This window comes from Sminthopsis crassicaudata, chromosome 2, assembly GCF_048593235.1.
Source record: "Sminthopsis crassicaudata isolate SCR6 chromosome 2, ASM4859323v1, whole genome shotgun sequence".
Lineage (NCBI taxonomy): Eukaryota > Metazoa > Chordata > Mammalia > Dasyuromorphia > Dasyuridae > Sminthopsis > Sminthopsis crassicaudata.
The window spans coordinates 423,597,512-423,620,185 of NC_133618.1; the positions used below are offsets into that span (position 1 = coordinate 423,597,512).

A 22,674-nucleotide genomic window follows, 5' to 3' on the forward strand; every position below is an offset into this window, starting at 1 on the left:
TGCCCAGGGTCACACAGTTAAGAAGTGTTAAGTGTCTGAGATCAGATTTGAACTTAGGTCCTCCTTACTTCAGGGCTGATTCTCTGTCCACTGTGCCACCTAGCTGTCCCCCAATAAAAACATTTTTAAAAAGAAAAATAAATAAATAAAATTAGTTCTATGAGATTGGAGAAAATACAGGGGTTAAATCAGTTTAGTCACTAACAGTGTGATCTTGATCAAGTCACTTGACTCTGGAATTCCACCTTTTCACTTATAAAATAAGTTATGACTAGATGTTCTAACATTCTATTATCCCAAAGGTGCTTTCCAGATGTGACATGTTTGGGTTCTGTCATTCTGGCAGTGTCATATTTCATATTTTAGTAAACTGTGGTTAGGAAAGGTTTCCACTGATTCCTCACCCACACTTAATTTCTGCAATGTTCTCTGCCTTCTCCCTGTGCTGCTTCTGTGTGAAACTTCCAGGCAAGCTGTCAGCTCAACAGCAATAGGAAGCTTCCAACTCTATGACTAGCTGGAGAAGATATCTGTTTGGGTTTCCCTCTAACTTTATAGAAAGCTTAAAAAACTATCATCTCTAATTTTAGCAGCTTCTAGTACTCATGAAAATGAGGGAGAGTGAGCACACTAGACAGGGTTAATTCCCCCAGAGGCTCTAAAACCAATGGTAAATTAGGACATGATTTCAAAGCACTAGACCAACCTAGTTGCCCAATTCTAGAAGTTTTCTGGTTCTGTCCAAATCCTATCTATGCCTAGAGTTTAAGTCAATTCCTATCACATTAAAGGTCTGTCCCAATCCAAAGTTCTTTGATGCTGAGGAATGTTGAGGGATCCCTTGGACTTATCTTTTTGAGTTGCCATATTTTCCACAATTACTGAACCTAAAGCAGAAAGTCCTAGATTGTCAAGGACAAAACCAACTGACATAATATGGTGTATGCTTCCCAAGCTGGACTCCCTTCATGTCTTTGGGAGTCAAGACAGGAATTAAGCTGAGAAATTGTTTGTGCAGTTGAGCCCTGTGTAGAGTAGCAGAGCATCCTATCTTCATAGTCCAGCAGTTCCCAAGAGAAAAGAAGTGAGGTTTTTGCCATAGCCTTTCTCCTCCCCTTTTGGAGATTTTGTCCTTGCCCCATCTTTCCTGCACTTTCCCCCCTTCTATGCCATGTGCCTTTAGGTGGAGATTTCTGGTGTCCCTTCCTTCTTTTATCCTACTATTATAAATATGCAAATTTCTGAATGGATTGTAAACTTTTTTGGTTCTATAAGCATGTCCATTTCTCTCTTAATAAGCCCCATAAGTTTCATGAAGTTGTGAATTCCTGTTGACACTAGTTACCTTAACCTGGAAACTCAACTCCTTGTCAGAAGAGGTATGTATGCTTTCTAACTCTTTGGTTCTTAATATAGTAGCATGCACACTCTGATATCTCAGCAAATGTCTGTTGACTGTCTAGGAAACAGAAAGGTTGAGCCAACTCTTGATCTGCTTTGAGGCTCTTCTTGACTCCACCTACTCCACACACTCATTTTCCTCTCTTCAGATTCTGTAGGCAGGCACCTGCAGTGTTCACCTCTCTAATCTGAAATAAATGATTCTGAACACTGGCCTTATAATAAATTGCCTTTGCACTTAACCCACATTAGTAGTTGGATGCAACGCTTAGGTTTGGGAGAACAGGGGAATGGACACATTCTGCCCTAAAGACTTGTATTTTCTAAAATGTTTTGAAACAGGATATGTGGAGCAAGAAGACAGGCTAATGAGACCTCTCACTGCTCCCTCAGAATGTTTATTCTAATAGCTATTATTAATAAGGTGATAAATTAGCTAACTGAGGTGTTTTTAATGAGAGGGTCTATTAGAAGAATAAGTAGATTTAGAGAAAATGTGTCCAGCCAAGAGACCCTCTGTTTCCAAGGTATGGGTTCCTCACTTGCTGGAGAAGGTAGAACTTGAGGAAAGATTATATAAAGTTGAAGAAATTAGGGACATTTTACCTAGAGAAGAGAAGATTGATGGAAGGGCATAATCATTGACTTCACATTTATGAAGGATTGTAATATGGAAGAAGGGAAATCTAGAGTAAGATTCATTGTTTTCTGAGTCAGCAAACGTTGGGTATGATCTTATCTCTGTCAGGTATTGTCTTCAGGACCTTGGGCAGGTCTGTTCATGTTTCTGTGTCTCAATTTGTCCATCCATAAGATCATAGGATTGAGCTAGATGGTTAAGTCTTTTGCAGGTTTAAGGCAACCTGGAGTCAGGAGGACCTGACTTCTCATCCAATCTCAGATATTTATTTGTTATGTAGCTCTGGGCAAATCACTTAACTCTAATTGTTTAAAAAAGTGGAAAAAAAAAGTGGAAGGAGGCAGGTTTCTGTTCAATTTAAGAACTTTCAAAATTTAAATGTTTAAGTGTGGGTTTATGTGTTTCAATATCATAGAATCACAAAATCCTAGAACTTTCCAGTTGAAATGGATCTTCAAGATCATGAAAACTTACTGAAAAGGAAATTGAAGCTTCTATAGGCTTACCAAAGTCACCTATTAGTTATTGGCCAAACTTGAAAGGACTTAGTCCAATGCTGTTCTCTGAAACATTGCATTGTGGAGTTCAGGCAGGTTACCCCACCTCCTAAGCAAGAATAGCTTACTCTGGGAAGTTACTTTAGGAAGAAACCAAATATGGCCTTGCAGAAAATGCCTAGAGAAAGTGGAGGCAGCCTTTAACACAGTGCGGGGCTCAGATTTAACACTGAATAAGTGCTTGTTGATTGAATGACTAAATCAGAAGACCTGAGTTCCAATCATGAGTCCATTTCCTCTCCTTTCTTAGGCCTGAGTTATCCATCTGTAATAAAGAATAAGAGTTGGATTAGATGAATTGTATGACCTTAATCAGGTCTAAAGCCTTTAAAGCCCTCCATCCAGCCCCACCCCCATTTCTTACCTACCTATATTCCGTTCCAGGAAGGAGCTGATGGTTTACATCTCTCTAGTCTCTGCGTATCTCGCAAGACTAGGCTCTTCAAAGTAACCCTGTGACTGTCAAAAACTATGCACCAAGTGACTATTCTGGGGCTATCCCGAAAGGTAGCTGAGGGGATTGGTTTGAATTTGCATTGAAGAGGCGTCCCGGGGGTCCCGTTGCCTTAGTGACAGAAGAGGCAAAGCGTATTCAGAAGCTAGGAGGGTTGTAGGCAGGATACACTGCGACGGAGATTCCCCCGGCTGTCTGCTCTAGGGATGTCCCGGGCAGGGGAGGATAGAAAGTCCCCAGTTCCATGCCAGCTGTCAGCTCTCGGGAGGTCGGGAACAGTGCGGGATAGGGAGGGAATATTAAGGCGTGCCATGTTTGGAACCGGGTCGGCTTTGTCGCGGACGGACAGACATCGCAATCCCGTCACAGGGTCCTGTTATAGGGGACTGGAGGAGAACAGGGAAGGGGGAAGGAGCGGGGGAAGGCGAAATGCATCCAAGTAAATGAATGAGTTTCCAGCATGAACTTGGAAGGGCTGGAGATGATCGTGGTCTTGGTCATCATCGTGGCTTTCGTAAAGGCTCTGGAACAGCTGGGGCTCCTGGAAGTCGGGGACGGAGGTAGGAAAACCACTTTCGGATCCTGGGGAGCCCCCACCAATCCTAGGGATTAGGGGTCCCTATTGGTGGCGCGCCCAGCGCGCGCTCTGAGCCCCGCGAACTTGGACTGCCTCTTGGAGGCAGACCTGGGCTCCAGACGCCGGCTCGGCTCCGGACGGCGCGTCTCCCTTGGGCTGCCGGAGGAATGGGCGCTGGCGTGGCTCTGCTTACTTCCCGGGCTGAAGGACAAGCACAGGGTTCTGCCTGGGTTCTGGAGTCCTGAGGAAGCAGATGCATCCAGAACCACTGTAGTTTGTAAAAAAAATTCACTTTTTTCCCGTACCCTACACCCCTCATGCCCCCTGATTTTCAAAGGAATCTAATCTTGAAGTACTGATGGATAACTTTTGACCTCCCAATATTCCGCTGAGCATCCGAGATAGTCTGCAATGCAAAGAACAGTGACTTTGTAATTTAAGAAGGGCTAGATTTGAATCTTGGCCATGCTACTCCTTACCTGTATGTCTTTAGGCAAGTGAATTCATACTGAAGCCCACCTCAGTTGTTTGTTTTTTTTTTTTTCCTTTCAAATTGGAGAAGTGGGGCATTTCTGAGCCCTGTTCAGGGTCCTATGATGGTAGGAAGAGTTTTTTCTTTGCCTTGGTTTGGCTCGCCCTCACCCAAACTCTTCTTCTCGGTGGAATGTAAACATCTTTAACAGAAATGCACTTCTGTTCCCTGAGGTGTTACAATTTCAATATTACAACTGAATCTTTTAACTCATTGTCCATCTACAATGGGGGGATAGAGTAGGGGAATTTGGGTGGGGGGAGAAGAATCGTGACTTTTGGTCACAAAGCAGCCAAGGACCTTTAGAGTGAGAGATATAAGTCCCTTCTCCTGAATTTCTTACCGAGGTCCTGGTTTCTTTTGGGACCTCTTCAAAGAGCTCTGCTGGTTACTCATTCTTGGCTCCTTGCTTTGTTGAGAGGGTGGGAGGAGGGAACTATTTATCAAAGTGTTTGTAAGAACAGGTTTCCCTTTTTTGGGGGGGAGAGGAAAGTTTCAAACTTGGATTTCTTCATCAGATGCTCCAAAGTTTCTTCTTGCCCTAGCTTTTAAGCTCAGTGCCCTAGCCTCAGAGAAGCTTTCCCTGATCTCAGATAAATGCAGGCCTTGGGGCAAACTCCTCCTCTCAATCTTCTGCACCTCTCTTTTGTAATATTGTATATCATGAATATCTATATTAGTGACATTCCCTTAGAATATAAATTTCATGAGGGCAGGGACTTTGACTTCAAATTTATATCTCCTCAGCTTCAGTGTTCTGAGTATGGAGTATGATTGATAACTGTTTTGTAAATGTTTACTATTTTAACTTGCTTTTGAAGTTTGAGAGAAGTATAAATGCAAGTGGAAATGAAACTATTCAGAAGCTTTACTTTTAGTAATTTGAACTTCTAAATTTTTTTTGAAAGATGAGAATAAGAGAGTGCCTATAGTAGTGGAAGTGGGGCTGGACTAGGAGGCAGAAGATTTGATTTAAAGATGAATGACTTGAGCCTCAGTTTCCTCATCTGGCAAATGATGAGGATAATCACTGTTCTACTTAATTTATGGCAGTGGTATAAACCTCAGGCAATGGATATCACAGGACCGTGGGAGGCCTCAAGTGTTGGGGAAATGTCAGGATTTATGAAATTTTCTGTGGTATTTGACAGAGGGGCAAAATTTTAATTCAATCTTAAACCAGAGGTCTAGTGTCTGAATAGGAGAGATAATAGAGCTGCTGTACTCTACCCTAGTCAGATGAAAATTCTGGCTTTGCATTCAATTCTAACAACATTTAAAACAATTTATAATTGGTAAATTTTATCTTTAAGAAATCATCTTCATCTCCACTTAAATCATCTTCTCTCATCCAGAGAGCCATCACTTACAGGAAGAATTAAAAAAAAAAAAAAAAAAAAGGTGTGGGGGTAGGGAAAGTGTTGTGGGGTGACAAAGTTTAAAAAACCTAACCAGAAGAATATATGATTTTGGTGGTACCTTTGCCACATGCTAGCCATGTGATCTTGGACAAGTCACCTAACTCCTTAATTTAAGGCAACTCTATCTCAGTGGATAGAACGCTGGGCCTAAAGTGAGGAAGATCTGAGTTAGGAAGAACTGAATTCAAATATGCTTTCAGACACTACTGGGCTTGGGCAGGTCACTTAACCTGTTTTCCTCTGTTTCCTTATCTGAAAAGTAAGGATAATAACAGTAATTACCTTCCAGGGTTGTTGTGATTACCAAGTAAGACAATATATATAAAGCACTTAGCATATGTTTCACACTTAATATATTCCATATAAATTTTATGTATTAATTCATTAGTTATTAGTTTATTAATTTATTTTATAAATTATTGATTCATTAAATCATTTATTAATTATTAATTCATTTGTGAAATGAGGGAGTTAGACTTGATGACTTTTGAGTTCTCTCTCTCTGCTTTAACCCACTCCTATGAAATAACCTTGACTACATTTAAGCAGGACATTGATAAACCAGATCCAGATCAGAGGAATTAGGGTGTTGGAGGGCCTACAGGTCATATCATATGAGCATCTATTGAACTGGGGTTTTTTGAAGATTGTTTGGGGGGTAAATGAAAGCTTTCACTGAAGTATTTAAAAGGTTGTCATATGCAAGAGATATTAGTTTTTGTTCTGCTTTACCAATTAGAAACTTCCAATGGGTGGAAGGAAACATTTCAATTCTATTTGCTAAGATTTCAATTCCTAGTTTCAATTAAGGCTATCCAGAAATGGACTGAATTGCTCTGAGCATCTTCTCCCCCATCAGACTCTCTACTTCTTGTGGGCCTTGGGCCAGGATCTTCCCCTCCCTGTGCCATAGTTTCTCCCTCTGTAAAATGAGGGATGTTTGTGATGCAGAAGAGACATAGATCTTTTTGAATTGAGGCTTTAGGGGGCCTGAAGGCTAGCTCTTTCCCACAGCCACCTCAAACACAGGTAGTAAATTGTCCACCACTAAATTTGAGCAGAGTTGCTGGATAGGGTCAGGGATTGGACTAAATTATCACTTTAGAACCTTCACAACCATGAGTCACTTAGAATCCAGCTTCTTAAACTGTGATTCACAACCCCATATGTAGTCTTGTGGGGGTTGTAAAATAATAATTTATTATCAGTAAATGTTTGACTTGTATACCTATTTTATATACCCATATATCCAGGGTCACAAAAAAATTTCTTGGGTGAAAAGGGGTCACAAGTGGAAAAAATCTAAGAAGCCCTGAGTTAAAAGATAAACAACTAGAGAATACCATGTTTATGATGAAATGGTGAACTTTGGGGTACAGATGATAAGGATTAGAAGAATTCAGAGGAGGGAGGAATCACTGAAGCCTGAGAAGGCAGGGAAGGTTTTTTGGTCCTAATTGGATAGGCCCTGAAGGGTGTAATGATTTGTATAGGAAGAAAACAGGGGGAAAAGGCATTCCAGGATAAGAGAAGCAGTATGAGCAAAAGTGCTGATGTGGGTCTGAGCCTCTGCTAGGGAAAGGGTGCAGACTGAACCCATTTTGAGCTCTATCTCCTGGTCCTATTGTTGAGAGGCTTCCTCTTTGATTGTGTGGGCACTCTACCTGGCAGGACCACAGGCCTCCAAGCCTACATACTCTCCTTGTCTGGCTCGAGGCCAATTACAAACTAGAGTTTTGTAGGTTCCAGCAGAGAGCTTAATAAATGTGTGTTGACTGAATGATTGATGATTAATCAAGTGATAGCAGCTGTTCTGGGGAGAACAATGAACTAGTAGTATAGGAACCTGAAGAAAGGTTTTTCTTCACATGAGGCAGTGAATTGGGAAAACCGAAGGAGAAGGATACTTGTTATCAGATCCAGGATAACATCCACTCCTTATCCTTTGACCTGATATTTGACAGAACTGTAAGAAAAGGGGAGTAATTATTCTTAGACTATTTTGGACTGGGATAGGGGCATTCAAGCATTCAGACCAATCCTAAGAACTGCACCTTTCCTTCAGACTTAGCTCCTCTAAAAAAGAAAAAGAAAATGTTGTCTTAATAAAATGTTAAGTTATTTATTACTATTGAAGCATTATCTTCAATTACTTTATCAAACAGGAAGGGAAATATTCTGGATGGATCTTGTCAGGAATAGGCGAGGCTGGCCAGAAAGTCACTATTGAAGAAGGGTGAGCATTTGGGAGCAAGAGACACAGTGAGGAAACTCTAGAGAGAATTATCACAGAAGGGAAGATGATGGGGGACCCCAAACAAATTTTCTCAGTTTTATACTGTTGCCAAGGACTGGCTCTGCATGGATTTATGTGGATAAGACACATTTAAATGAAGTAGGAATCATTGAGGGATCACCATCCCAGATTCTTCACATAACCTCAGCCAGGGTAAATCTTAGTCCAGTTACTGGACAAAGCATAACAAATTCCATATTCACATCTGGACTCAGACTTTTCCAGGTCTGTGATCCTAGGCAAGTCACTTAATCTCTGACTTAGGTTCCTTATCAGTAAAACTAAGATAATAACAGCATATGCCTTATAAGGTTGTTGTGAGGACAAATAATTGTAAAGCACTTGGCACAGTGCAAGCACAAAGTAAGTGCTATATAAATGTTAGCTATAATTATTATTATTAATAATTACTCTAATTCTGTTCTGAAAAGCAGCACTCTGTAGGATCTAAATGTACAGCTTATTGCATATCCAGCTCAGAAAGAAGGCATGCTGAAGGTATAAGGGCTATCTATGTCAGGCTACGTCACCTCACTGGCATTTGGTACTTTTCTGCTCTGGGATTTTGGATTCTATAATTGGTGTCTTCAGTTCTATAAAATACTGGACTGCTTTTGTGATTCTTCTTCAGAAAAAGGAGCCATTCTAATTTGACTCAGAAAAGTCACTATTTATCAAATACCTCCAACCCACACTCCCCCAAGGTCATAGTAAACAGAGCGTAGTGTTTAAAGCTATTGAGTTAATTGGATAAAGTTCTCTTCGAGTATGGTCAAATACTGGGTTCAATCTCCAAGGGAGAAGAAGGGTAGGGGACAAGTATTTATGAAGTGCCTGTGCTAAGCGTTTTACAATTATTATCTCATTTGACCCTCACAACAATCCTACAAGATGGATTTGTGTGGATAAGACACATTTAAATGAAGTAGAAATCATTGAGGGATCACCATCCCAGATTTGACAACTGAGTAAACTAAGCCAAAAAGAACTTAAATGATTTCCTCAAGGCCCCATAGCTAGTAAGTGTCTGAGGCCAAATTTGAACTCATTTTCCTGAATCCAGGGCTAGGGTTCTATGCAACGCACGACTGTTATACCGATTCTGGCCAACAGTAAAGCCAGTAACATGGCACTCAGCATGAAGAGAATCTGAAGAAAGATCTTTTTTTTGCACTTAATTTGTATGAACATTTTAATAGATTAGGAATAGAAATATAATATTGTATATAAAAGTTTAACTTTTATTTACATATAACTTTTTGTGCATATATTAATTTTAATGGTTATATATGCCACAATAATAGCAACATTGTCTAAATTTCCTGAACTTCCTTCTGTATATTCTTTGAATTATTTAATGTTTCATTGATATTCTTTTTAAATTTTATTTATTTTATTCTGAACTTAATAAAATAAGCATTTTCATACCGTCATAGAGTTGGGGGAGGAGATGATTGCACATGAAAATGTAAATGTATTGTGTACAACTTGCTATTCAGAAGGGATTCGCTCCACAAGCACTTATTAAAAGCTTTCTATGTCCCAGGTACTATTTTAGACACTGAGATAAAGTGAGATAGGTCCTGCCCTCAAGGAGCTTATTTTCCACTAGCTTAATATAAATCCATCCTCACTTCTGGAGAAACAACCCAATTTGTGTCCCACTGATCAAGGTCCAGTAGCCTTCTTTTTCTGTACAAGAATTGCAGAATCACAAAATTCAGAGTTGTAAGTGATCCCAGAATCCTTGTTGTCCAATATATATTTGAATAAGAATGTCCTCTACAATTTGCCCCCCAAATGGCCATTCAGTCTTTTCTTGAAGACCTCCAATGACCTAGCAAAGCAGCTCATTACTCTTTTAAATAGCTGTTGAGTGTTAAGATATATTCCTTATATGAAGCTTCAATTTTTCTCTTTGCAATGCTGAAATAGAACAACTAACCTTTCTTCTGTGTGAAAGATCCTCTAATTATTTGGAAGCTCCAAAATCCCCCATAAGCCTTTCTCTTCCAGGATGCACATCCCTTGTTTCTTCAGTCAGTCTTCATCTAAAGGTCCCTTGGCATTCTGTTTGCCCTCAGTTAGCTTTTTTCCATTTTATGATATCCTTAAAAGTAGATCTCCAGAACTAAACAAGAGCAGTGAGATGGAATCACCAATGCCTGATCTTGGATTTTATACGCCTATTAATTCCTTTCCAGATGACCATTAATATAGTTAGTAGCCAGGGCATTGGCTATTAACCAACCAACCCTCACCATATAAGAGGGCTATTCATTGAGTATGAGCAGGTTCATCTTTGGGTAAAATTGCAAAGTAGGTAAATTTTTTTTCTCCATCCTACTTTTCTTCATTTCCTTTTTCTCACCTCTAGGTCCTTCAGTGGGCCTAGCTGCCCAAAGCTTCCCCCAGTGCCTTACAATGCTATAAGAGTTTAGATTACTCTCCCCTTTCTCTAATCAGCAGTATTTTCATATTTGCCCTCTTGTTCTGTTAAAGAGAAACAATTGATATTTCATTCACTCTAAGGACTGAGTAGCAGATAATCAGAGGGGACATTTTAAAAGAGGAGTTTGATAATCTCAACCTCTGATTGGTGGAAATACAGTAAGCTTGTAAATAGATTTTGAGGGTCTTTTCAGTCTTATCAAATAGTTCTCTGCTGTAGAAGAATCCCAACTCCCTTATTTACTTTCTGAGCATCCCTTTTTGAGCTTTGGTTCCTACACATGTAATATGAGGATAATAATAAAAGCTCATATTTATATTGTTTTTATAGAGTTCTTATTTCACAATAATTCTCTTGCATATATTCATATTCTCATTTCACAGATCAGGAAGCTGAAGCTCAGAGAAGTGACTTGAACCTAAGTCCAGGACTCTTTCTATTGCCCCCAATCTCATAAGGTCGCTGTGAAAGTCAAGTGAGCATCAGCTCAAGTGCTACTTGTAACTAACCTTTCCTGATCTTGCCAAGATGTTAGCCCAAGCTCCCCCTTAACAAATTTCCTTTACAATATTTACTTAGTTGTGTAATGTTGTATCCCTCCCCTACAATGTAAGTTCCATGAAAATAATAATTATCTCATTCCTTGTATTTGTAACCTAGTACAGGGCTGGGTACATATTGAATAATAAATGCTTATTAAATTGAATAATAGACGTGAAAATGCTTTGTAAGTCATGCAATCTGTCTATGCCAGTGGGTGTCCAGATCTGACACATCAATATGGCACTTTGTCAATGAATGAGCATCAATGAAACCCCGATTGTTATAAACCCACTTTCCATCTTTACCAATATGATCTTGCAGGATGTTGCCAGCAGCAGACTGGAATAATAGAGCTTCAGCAATCTATAATCTTCTCTCTTCTTCTTTGGTTTTGTTATTTTTATTATTATTATTATTTCACTCCTTCCTGGCCATTACTTATTCTTTACTTTTAAATATTTGCTTCTCTAGAAATAAATGAACACTGAAGAAAGATTTATAAAGCTCGTTTCTAGAGAGAAGCAGGGATTAATTATTCAACATCTGTTTCCTTTGTATCTATTTATTGTTCTATATGCATTTATATGGCACCTATCACTGTGGATCTTGTTCCATGGTGGAGATATATTTTTTAGAGGCCGCCTACTTGTATAAGATGCATCCATAGTATTGAGATACTATTTTATCTGTGACTGTAATGGCACATGCCATCGTAAGGTAATTGTATTCATGTTTTTAAATGTGAAAAATAATCAAATATAACTTGAAAGAGATTGTACTGTAATTCAAGGGGATATTAAACCACCAGAAAGTTAGTCCGCAAATAAATAGGCGTTTATGGCTGGCAGGGTAAGTAATGGGAAAGCTGGCTCAACACTGGAAGAGGGGGAGGGAAGAAGGAAGCACAGAAGGAATGAGACAAAGGAAGCCAGACAGCCTCATTTACCCACCTGCTTGTCTGCTTAGGTTTACAAGGAGGGCTTATTCAAAAGGAGCAAAGTTGTAGAAGTCCACTCCTTCCATCCTTCACCTGATATTCCATCTTACCCTGGGATAACTAGAAGCAGCCCAGAAGGGGATAAAAGGACTTTTTCTCCTCTCCAGGACAATAAATCAGTGTCTAGTATGGGTTTCACTAAAAATAAATAATCATAATCATAATAATCCAGCCATGAGAGCTGAGCGTCCTCAAACTCAGGCTCAAACAATTCTCCTGGACTGGTGGATCTTCTTATTGGAACAGGCTTGGTTCTAGTGAGGAAACCAGTATATGATTAAGAAGCAAAGGGGAAGAGTTATGCATCCTCAATTCTACAGCTTGTGGTGACTGCTGTCATTTTCATCACCCTCCTCTTCCTCATTATCATAATGATAACTACAAGGCAGTATGATACAGCAGTGAAAGGGCAGGACCCTGGGCTAGGAGACCTGAGGGCAAGCCTTTCCCTGGCAACTCACTTCATCTTTTCAGTACTTCAGGCCATTCTTTTTAAGGCTTAAATTGAAATGCAGTCCTTCACTGCAAGGCAGCCAGTGCAGTGGATAGAGCAGTGGGCCTAGAGTCAGGAAGACCTGGATTCCAAGCCAAACTCAGTCACCACTAACAATGTTACCTGTGTGTCTCTGTTTGTCCAATCTACTGGAAAGGAAAATGGCAAATCATTCCAGAATCTTTGCCAAGAATTCCCATGAGGAGTCACAAAGAGTCAGACACTACTAAACAATTTCAACTTCAGTCAAAATGCCAGAATTCTGGTTGTTGACTTGCATTGGTAGAGAGGATTTCCTTTTTTTGAGTGGGGAATTCCCTAAAATCAAGGAATAATTCTTCTCATCGTCATCTTCCTTCTCCTCTTTCTTCTTCTTCTTCTTCTTCTTCTTCTTCTTCTTCTTCTTCTTCTTCTTCTTCTTCTTCTTCTTCTTCTTCTTCTTCTTCTTCTTCTTCTTCTTCTTCTTCTTCTTCTTCCTCCTCCTTCTTCTTCTTTTCCTTCCTTCCTTCCTCCTCCTCCTCCTCCTCCTCCTCCTCCTCCTCCTCCTCCTCCTCTTCCTCCTCCTTCTTCTTCTTCTTCTTCTTCTTCTTCTTCTTCTTCTTCTTCTTCTTCTTCTTCTTCTTCTTCTTCTTCTTCTTCTTCTTCTTCTTCTTCTTCTTCTTCTTCTTCTTCTTCTTCTTCTTCTTCTTCTTCTTCTTCTTCTTCTCTTCTTCATTTCAGCTGAAGCATAAAAAATTCTGCCCCCAATCCTTTACCTTTCCTTTGTGTATGTGTCTCTGCTTCAAGTATGATTCTTATGAACAACATATTGTAAAATTCTGCATTTTGATCCACTCCGCTATCCACTTCTAATTTCTCTTCTTCTAATTTCTCTTCTTCTTCTTCTTCTAATTCCTCTTCTCCTCCTTCTCTTTCTCCTTTTTTCTTGTTCTCTTCCTCCTTTTCCTTCTTCTCCTCCTTCTTCTTATTTTATCTTCTATTCTCCTTCCTGTTCTCCCTTTTTTCTCTTCTTCTCCTTCCTCTCCTCTTCCTCCTCCTACTGCTACTAATGCTACTGCTACTGCTGCTGCTGCTGCTGCTGCTGCTGCTGCTGCTGCTGCTGCTGCTGCTACTACTACTACTACTACTACTACTACTACTACTACTACTACTACTACTACTACTACTACTACAAACAATTCAACAACTACTACTACTACAACAACAACAACTACTACTACTACTACTACTACTAATAATAATAAAATAACATACTTTTATATAGTTCTTTAAGATTTTTGTAAAGTGCTATTTTCATACCAATCTTGTGAGATAGCTAAAAATGCTGCCCCATTTTTTTAAGATGCAGAAAATAATGCTCATAGAGTATAAGTAATTTATGTGAGATCGAATGGCTTGTTATCGGCAAAGCTGGGTTTTAGATCCAGATCTTCTATGTTCAAGTCTAGTGCTCTTTCTTTTTACTCTGAAATACTTAAAGGTAATGGGAATATTACTCAAAAAAGAGAATACTTAGAGAGAGGTATTCGCTTTCTTATGCCCTGTGAAAAAGAGCTGTCATATGGAAGAAAGAGTACAGACTTGTTCCAAATGGTTCCAAAGGACCAACCTAGAACCAATGGGTGGAAATAGCAGGAAGGCAAGCTTTGTGCACAACATGAGAGGGAAAACTTCCTAAAGGCACAAAGTAATTTTGTAGAATTGGCAACCTCATGTGGTTTTGAGTTGTCTGTTATTGGAGGTATTTAGTCAGAGATTTAAATGGTGTGAAAAGGCAGATGTATCCAAGGGTGTGATTGCATTTTAAGTAAGATCAGCAGGTATGCAGAACAGGTATTCTCCTTAAGCAAAATGAATCTCCTTCCTGTTAACAGAATGATTATTTAAAAGAGAACTATGGGACACTGGGTTTCTTTAAAGAGTCAACTATTAACTTGAGTTATTAGATTTAAGATGAGAACAATTCTTCTTTCTCTTCACAATACAGACTAGCTTAGGTCAATGTGACTAGTCTATGGACAAAGTGCTTATTTTCTGCTTTCCAGAAATCCTTGATCTAGTGATTTTCTTTGATTCTATACTTCTTTTTTTTTTAAGGAGAATTGTTAAAAATCTGTTTTAATTCGTATTTTTAATTAAGTGTTTGATTCATTTCCCTGTCAACTTATTCAGGGGCCAGAAAGTTTTCTGTCTCAAAGTCTTCCTTTCTACCTAAATGAATTTGGACCTCTACTGCATGGTTTTGGTGAATAATGGACATTAGACTAATACTTTTGACCCTACAATCAAGACATGGGGCCTTAGGGTCTAAGTCCTGGTCTAGGAATCAGAACTCTTACTCTGAGTTCCAGTTTTGCATTGTAACTTGGGTAATTATAAATCCATTATTTTGAATAATTTTTAGGTATGTATCACTTCCTTCTAGAATATTATAAGTTCCATAAGAGACTGTCATATCTGAAACTCCAGATCAATATACTGCCTATTTTAGAGGACTATTTCTAGGAAAGCACTTTATAAATCCTCCTCTTCCCACATCTGTATCTTCTAAGCTACTTAGAGAATCACCGGGACATGCTAAAAAGGCAAAATGAGTTGCTTCTAGACATACATCTAGTATGTGTAAGAGGCAGAAGTTGACTTTGAGGCTGATTCTTTATCAATTATACAATGCTATTTCCCTTCTAACTATTAAACCATATTCGATACATCAAAAATGTGAATATTATTTAAACCTATCAACAACCTTAACTGTTCTCCTCTGACTAGATTTTTAGTCATATTAAACCATGATACATACCTATACAAAGTATATTCACAAAACTAAAGTCCAACAATGGTTATAATTGAGTTGAGTTAGTTAATATTGACATAAATCATAATTACTGTCAAATATCAATGTGCTTAAAAACTCAGAAATTCTATATTTATAGAGTTGGTGTTGATGCCAACTAGTTATTTGGCCTCCCTTAATTTTAGCTAGTTAATATTTAGAATAGACCTTTCCCCTGTATCATTTAAAATGTTAGTCAATTAATCCCTCTTTTTTTTGAGGCAATTAGGATTAAATTATTTGCCCAGTCATACAACTAGTAAGTGTTAAATGTCTGAAATTATATTTGAACTCAGGTTTCCCTGACTCCAGGACAGGTGCTCTATTCACTGTGCCATCTTGTTGCCCCTAGCTAGTTAATCTCAACTAGTTCTGTAATATATATTGAAAATCACATTAATGTGAAATATATTATTTTGGAATTTGTGAAATTCAGAAATGAACAATGAACAAAATTTGCTTCTTCACTATCAAAACAATAAGGGTCTATTAAGCAAGCTTAAGGAATTATTAATACCTGGCACCATGTCTTTAACATTGTAGATACTTAATAAATAATTGTTGCATGAAGAGCATTATTAATGTGATGGGTTTCAAAAGAAATATTGTATTTATTTATCATAAGAACAAAAACAATGATAATGATTAATCTCTAGGTAGCATTATTTAAAGCTTAAACATTTTCCCCATAATAAGCACAATTTATTTGTTTAAGGGCAAGAATAATGAAAATGATTAATATTTACATAGAATTTATATTATAATTTATATGTATTAACATTTATATTTACTAACATTTATATAGCATGATGTTTAGCCACTTTTTGTATAGCAGTTCAGCAAGGTAGGAATAGAAGCCTTATTCAAACATTCAAATACATGTTGAATCTTATCAATGTGGGCATGTTTTCTAGTGATTCAGATTATAATCTTTCCATATCTTCCAATTTCTATACAATGCTTAATCATGTTCTCTTCCCTATGGCATCTACCTTATGGATTAGAAATTTCCTTGCTTTCCTTTGATATCAGAATACACAGGTTGCCCAATGGTTATCAGTGCTGTCATTGTATAGTTGGTGACTAGGTGGCACAGTGAATAGAGTATCAAGACTAGAGCAAAGAAGATTCATCTCACTGAGTTCTAGTCTAGTCTCAAACAAATACTATCTGTGTGATCCTCGACAAGTCACTTTCACTCTGTTTGCCTCAATTTCCTCATCTGCAAAATAATCTGAAGAAAGAAATGGCAAACTATTCCAGGATCTTTACTAAGAAAACACCAAATGGAACCATGAGTATGACTAAACAGTAACAAAAATAAAAATTGCCAAGTAGCTGGCCACTCTTCTTTTTCTGTTGATATCTTCCTTTGATGATATCTTGAACCCATTTTCCTTCCATATTTCTTTATTTGGAGTCAATAGATCAGTTTAACAAGCATTTATTATATATTTACTAAGTGCTAAGCCTGAGAATACATATACAAGCAGAAATATCCTGCCCTCACAGAGTTTATATTCTAATAAAATAGTACTTAAAAGGAAACTTAAATGAAGAGAGAAGGAGGCAAAGATACCTGGTTTGAAATTGCCTGAAGAGGTGGAGTCAAGATGGCAGAGAGAAGCAATGACATGGCCTATGCTCCCCAGTTTGCCTTGGAAACAACTCTAACTCTAACTGGACTCTGGAGCAACAGAACCCACAAAAAGATGAATGAAAAAAGTTTCCACCTTAAGATAATTCAAAAGGACTCTAGGAAAGCTCTCTCTCGTTTGGGTAAAAGATGAGCACAGCACAGCACAGATGATGTCCAGAAAAGCCAAAAGAAGGTTCTTAATCACAGCACAGATCAGCAACTTAAACCCCTTGGTCTTGACTTAGCAGACTAAATGTGAGATCTTCAGTCCCAATGAAGAAGGCAAACTGCCAGCTACCTGGCACAACTAGACCGAGCCACCCCAGTTTAGTGGATAAGCTACAGGCCCCAAAGGCATTGAGAAAGCCAGTGACTAGGGCCCTGATCCCCAGCAAAAGAAGCTTCCTAAAGTGTCCTCCTCTCACCCCCTTTGCCCTAGTAGTAGAGCTTAGCTGTAAAAGTTACAAAAAATAGGCTAAAATGAGTAAAAAACAGAAAAAAGTTCTGACCATAGAAAGGTACTCTGACTACGAGGAAAGGTCAAAACACAAACTGAAAATTGGACAACAATGTCAAAATACCTCCATGTGAAGTTTCAAAAGGGAACATGAATTGACCTCAAGCCCCAAAAGCCTTCTTATAGAAGCCTCGCAAAGGATTTTAAAAAATCAAATAAGAGGGTAGAAGAAAAAATGGGAAAGGAAGAGAGAATTGTGCAAGAGAGAGACTGGAAAAGGTAGGGAAAAATTGACTGAAGAAAACAAATCTTTAAAAAATAGGATTGGTCAATGGAAACTGAAAATAAAAATGATTCCTTAAAAATTAGAATTGGGCAAGTACAACCAATGATTCCATGAGAAAAAAGAATCATTCAAACAAAATCAAAAGAATGAAGAAATATAAGAAAATGTAAAATACTTCATTGGAAAAACAACCAACCTAGAAAATCAATCCAGGCTGAAAGCCATAATAAAAAAAAAAAAAAAAAAAAAGAGCCTGGACAGTATCTTTCAAGAAATTGTAAAGGGAAACTGCCCTGATATCCCAGAATTGGAGAGTAAAATAGTCATTGAAACAATACACCAATCACCTCCTAACAGTGATCCCAAAATGAAAACTCCAGGAAATATTGTAGCCAAATTCCAGAAGGGAGGACAGAAGTAGGAGTAGAAAGAAAAAAAGAAAAGGGAATGGAGCCTGATAGAAGGAAGGACAGATTGAGAGAGACAGTGGTCAGAAAAAAAAAGCACTGGTGAGGAGAGATATGTTTAGAAAATATAAATGTGGGGAATTAGGGTGAAGGGAAATACATAGTAATCATAACTGTGAATGTGAATGGGATGACTCTCCCATAAAATGGAAGCAGATAGCAGAGTGAATTAAAAACCAGAATCCCACAAGAACCACATTTGAAGCAGAGATACACATACAGAGTAAAAGTAAAAGGCTAGACTTCAGTTGAAGTAAAAAAAAAAAAAATTTAACAGGAGTAACAATTCTGATCTCAGACAAAGCAAAAGAGATAAAAAAGAAAAGTACATCTTGCTAAAAAGATACCAGAGGCAATGAACTAATATCAATACTAAACATCTAATCAACAAGTGGTATAACATACAGATTCTTATGGGAGGAGTTAGTGAGTTAAAGGAAGAAATATAAAAACTATACTAGTAAGGGACCTCAACCTCCCACTCTCAGATCTAAATAAATAGAAACACAAAATAAACAAGAAAAAAAGTTAAGGATATGAATAGAATTTTAGAAAAGATAGATATAGTCCTCTGGAGAAAATTGAGTAGGAATAGAAAAAATATATACCTTTTTTTTCTCAATTGTACATGGTACCTACACATGGTACATGGAAATACATACATATTATGGAACAAAAAACCTCAATCAAATACAGAGAGAAAGAAATACTAAATGTACTCTTTTCAGATCATAATGCAATAAAAATTATGTGTAGTAAAGGACCATGGAAAGATAGATTAAAAATTAATTGGCAACTAAATAATCTAATCCTAAAGAATAAATTAGTCAAAGAACAAGTAGAAATAATGAATAATTTCATCAAAGAGAATGACATTTATGAAACATATCAAAACATATGTGATACAGTCAAAGCAGTTCTTAGGGGAAATTTTATATCTTTAAATGCTTAAATAAGTAAAATAGAGAAAGAAGAAATCAATGAATTGGGCATGCAATTTAAAAAGCTAGGGAAAAAAAACAAATTTAAAATGCCCAATTAAATACCAAATTAGAAATTCTGAAAAATCAAAGAAGAGATTAATGCAATTGAAAGTAAGAAAACTATTGAACTAATAAATAAAACTAACATCTGGTTTTATGAAAAAAAAAGATAAATATTCAATTAATTTTATTTTTAAAATAACGAAGAAAACTAAATTACCAGTATCAAAAACGAAAAGGCAAATTCACCATAAATGAAGAAAAATTTAAAGCAATAATTAGGTGATGTTTTGCCCAACTTTATAGTAATAAATTGCACAATCTAAGTGAAAAGGATAAATATTTGCAAAAAAAACACCAATTGCCCAGATTAAGAGAAGAGGAAATAAAATGCTTAAATAAGTCAAATTTAGAAAAAAAAATAAAGAAGCCATCAATGAACTCCCTAAAAAATAATCTCCAGGGTCAGTTGGATTTAGAAGTGAATTCTACCACACATTTAAAGAGCAGTTTATACCTATATATATACATACATATATATATATATATATATATATATATATATATATATATATATATATATATATATATATATATATATAAAGTATTTGAAAAAATAGGCAAAGAAGAAATTCTACAAAATTCTTTTTTATGACATGGCTGTATTGCTGATACCTAAACCAGGAAAAGCAAGAACTGAGAAAAAGTTATAGATCAATTTCCATAATGAATATTGATGTAAACATTAAATAAAATATTAGCAAAGAGATAAAAGCAATTTGTCACAAGGATAATACACTATGATAGGTGGTATTAGGAATATAAGTTCAATAGGTTCAATAGTAGGAAAACTATCAGCATAATTGAACATATCAATAATAAAACTAAAAGAAATCATAAAATTATCTCAATAAATGCATAAAAAGCATTTGACAAAATACAGCACCCATTCCTATTAAAAATTCTTTAAAAAATGAGAATAAATGGAGTTTTTCTTAAAATGATAAGCAGCATCTATCTAAAACCATCAGCAAGCATTATCTCTAATGGGGATAAGCTATAAGCATTCCTAGTAAGATCCCAGATAAAACAAGATTGCCTGTTGTTACCATTATTATTCAATATTGTACTAGAAATGTTAGCTTTAGAATAAAAGAAAAAGAAATTGTAGGAATTAGAATAGACAATGAGGAAACAAAACTATCACTCTTTGCAGATAACCTAGTGGTATATTTAGAGAATCCTAGAACTAAAAACTACTTAAAACAATTAACAACTTTAGTAAAGTTGTGGGGTATAAAAACCCCACATAAATCATAATTATTTCTATATACTACCAACAAATCCTAACAGCAAGAGAGAGAAAAAGAAATTCCATTTAAAAGAAATGTAGACAATACAAATCCAGGAACTATATAAACACAATTACAAAACACTTTAAACAAATAAAGTTGGATCTAAAAAAATTGGAAAAATATCAATTGCTTATGGATAGCCTGTGGTAATATAATAAAAATGACAATTCTGTCTAAATTAATCTTCTTATTCAATGACATACCAATCAAATTGCCAAAATCTGCCATACCAGAACTAAAACTATATTATAAAGTGTCAATCATCAAAACTATATGGCCTGACTAAGAAAGAGTGGTAGATCAGTAGAATAGGTTAAGTACACAAGACAATAGTCAATGACTATAATAATCTACTTTTTGATAAAACCAGATTCCAGCTTTTGGGGATAAAAGCTCATTATTTGACAAAAACTGTTGGGAAAACTGGAAAATAGTAAGGTAGAAACTAGGCATAGACCAACATCTCACAGACTATTCCAAATGAAAAAGGCACATGATTTAGACACAAAGGGTGATATCATAAGCAAATTAGAAGAGCAAGGAAAAGTTTAATAGTCAGATCTATGGATAAGAGAAGAATTTATGACAAAAAAGAGATAGAAAACATTATGAAATACGAAATAAATTATTTTGATTACATTGAATTAAAAAAGCATGCAATGAAGATTAGAAGAAAAGCATAAAGCTGAGAAATAATTTTTACAGTCAGTGTTTCTGATAAAGACCTCATTTCTCAAATATATAGAGAACTGAATCAAATTTATGAGAATACAAGTCATTCCCCAATTGACAAATGATCAAAGAATATGAATAGGCATCTATAGCCATGGGAGGGGAGCAATGTTCCCAATTACTATTGATTAGAGAAATATTATTAAAACAACTCTGAGATTTCACTTCACATCTATCTGACTGGCTAATATGAGAGAAAAGGAAAATGATAAATGTTGAAGAAGATGTGGGAAAATTGGACACTAATGCATTGTTAGTGAACTAATCCAACCATTTTGGAGAACAATTTGGAACTATGCCTAGAGGGCAACTAAACTGTACATACCATTTAATACAGCATTATTAGGTCTGTATCCCAAAGAGATCAAAAAGGGGAAAATATGTGCAAAGATATTTATAGAAACTAATTTTCTGGTGCCAAAGAATTGGAAATTGAGAGGATATCCATTGATTGGGGAATGGCTGAACAAATTGTTGTATATTAATATAATGGAAAACTATTATGCTATAAGAAATAATGAGCAGGCATTTTCTGGCAGATTTCAGAAAAACCTGGAAATACTTACATAATAAACTGATGCTAAGTGAAGTGAGCAGAACCAGAACATTGTACACAATAACATCAACATTGTATAATGACCAGCTATGATAGACTTATCACTTTTCAGCAATACAGTGATTCAAAACAATTCCAATGGGAACTGTGGAATTTGAATTTTTTTTTCTTTCTCAGGATTTTCCCCTTTGGTTCTGATTCTTCTTTTACAATATGTCTAATGTGGAAATATGTTTAACATGATTGCATATGTATAATCTATATTGGATTGCTTGCTCTCTTAAGGAGGGGTAAAGAAGGGAAGGAGAAAAAATTTAGAACTCAAAATCTCACAAAAATGAATATTGAAAACTATATTTACATGTAAAGAAAAAATAAGATACTATTAAGTGCAAAAATACAAATAAAAATACCTGCTTCAGAGCAGGGTTATGTGGAGAAAGTCTAGAAAAATCAGAGAGTATGCTGGAGATGAATGATGATATAGCTAGCCTAGATACCCTTTTTCTTTTTCTTTTATTACAACTTTTTATTTACAAGATATATGCATGGGTAATTTTTCAGCATTGACAATTGCAAATCCTTTTGTTCCAATTTTTCCCTCCTTCCTCCGACCCCTTCCCCCAGATGGCAGGTAGACCAATACATGTTAAATATGTTAAAGATTAAGTTAAATACAATATATGTATACATATCCATACAGTTATTTTGCTGCACAAGAAGAATCTGACTTTGACATAATGCACACTTAACCTGTGAAGGAAATAAAAAAATGCAGGCAGACTAAAATAGAGGGATTATAAATGCTATGCAGTGTTTCACACTTATTTCCCAGAGTTCTTTCGCTGGGTATAGCTGGTTCTGTTCATTACTGATCAATTGGAACTGATTTGGATCCTGTAAAGTTAAAGAGAGACATGTCATCAGAATTGATTATCATATAGTATTGTTGTTGAAGAATATAATGATCTCCTGGTCCTGCTCATTTCACTCAGCATCAGTT

General features: G+C 36.6%; 1 protein-coding gene across 3 annotated transcripts in view; it reads left to right on the forward strand.

The window, feature by feature from the left end:
- Window positions 1-22,674, forward strand: part of KCNIP1 (potassium voltage-gated channel interacting protein 1) — a 346,617-nt gene that overhangs the window by 222,851 nt on the left and 101,092 nt on the right. The window contains exon 1 of one of the 3 annotated variants that reach the window (XM_074292046.1): window positions 3,460-3,612. The exons of the other annotated variants lie outside the window; for them this stretch is intronic. Within the exon in view, the coding sequence (XP_074148147.1) occupies window positions 3,513-3,612 (100 nt within the window). The 5' untranslated portion in view covers window positions 3,460-3,512. Of the gene's footprint in view, window positions 1-3,459; window positions 3,613-22,674 lie in introns of those variants that run through there. 3 annotated transcript variants of the gene reach the window in all.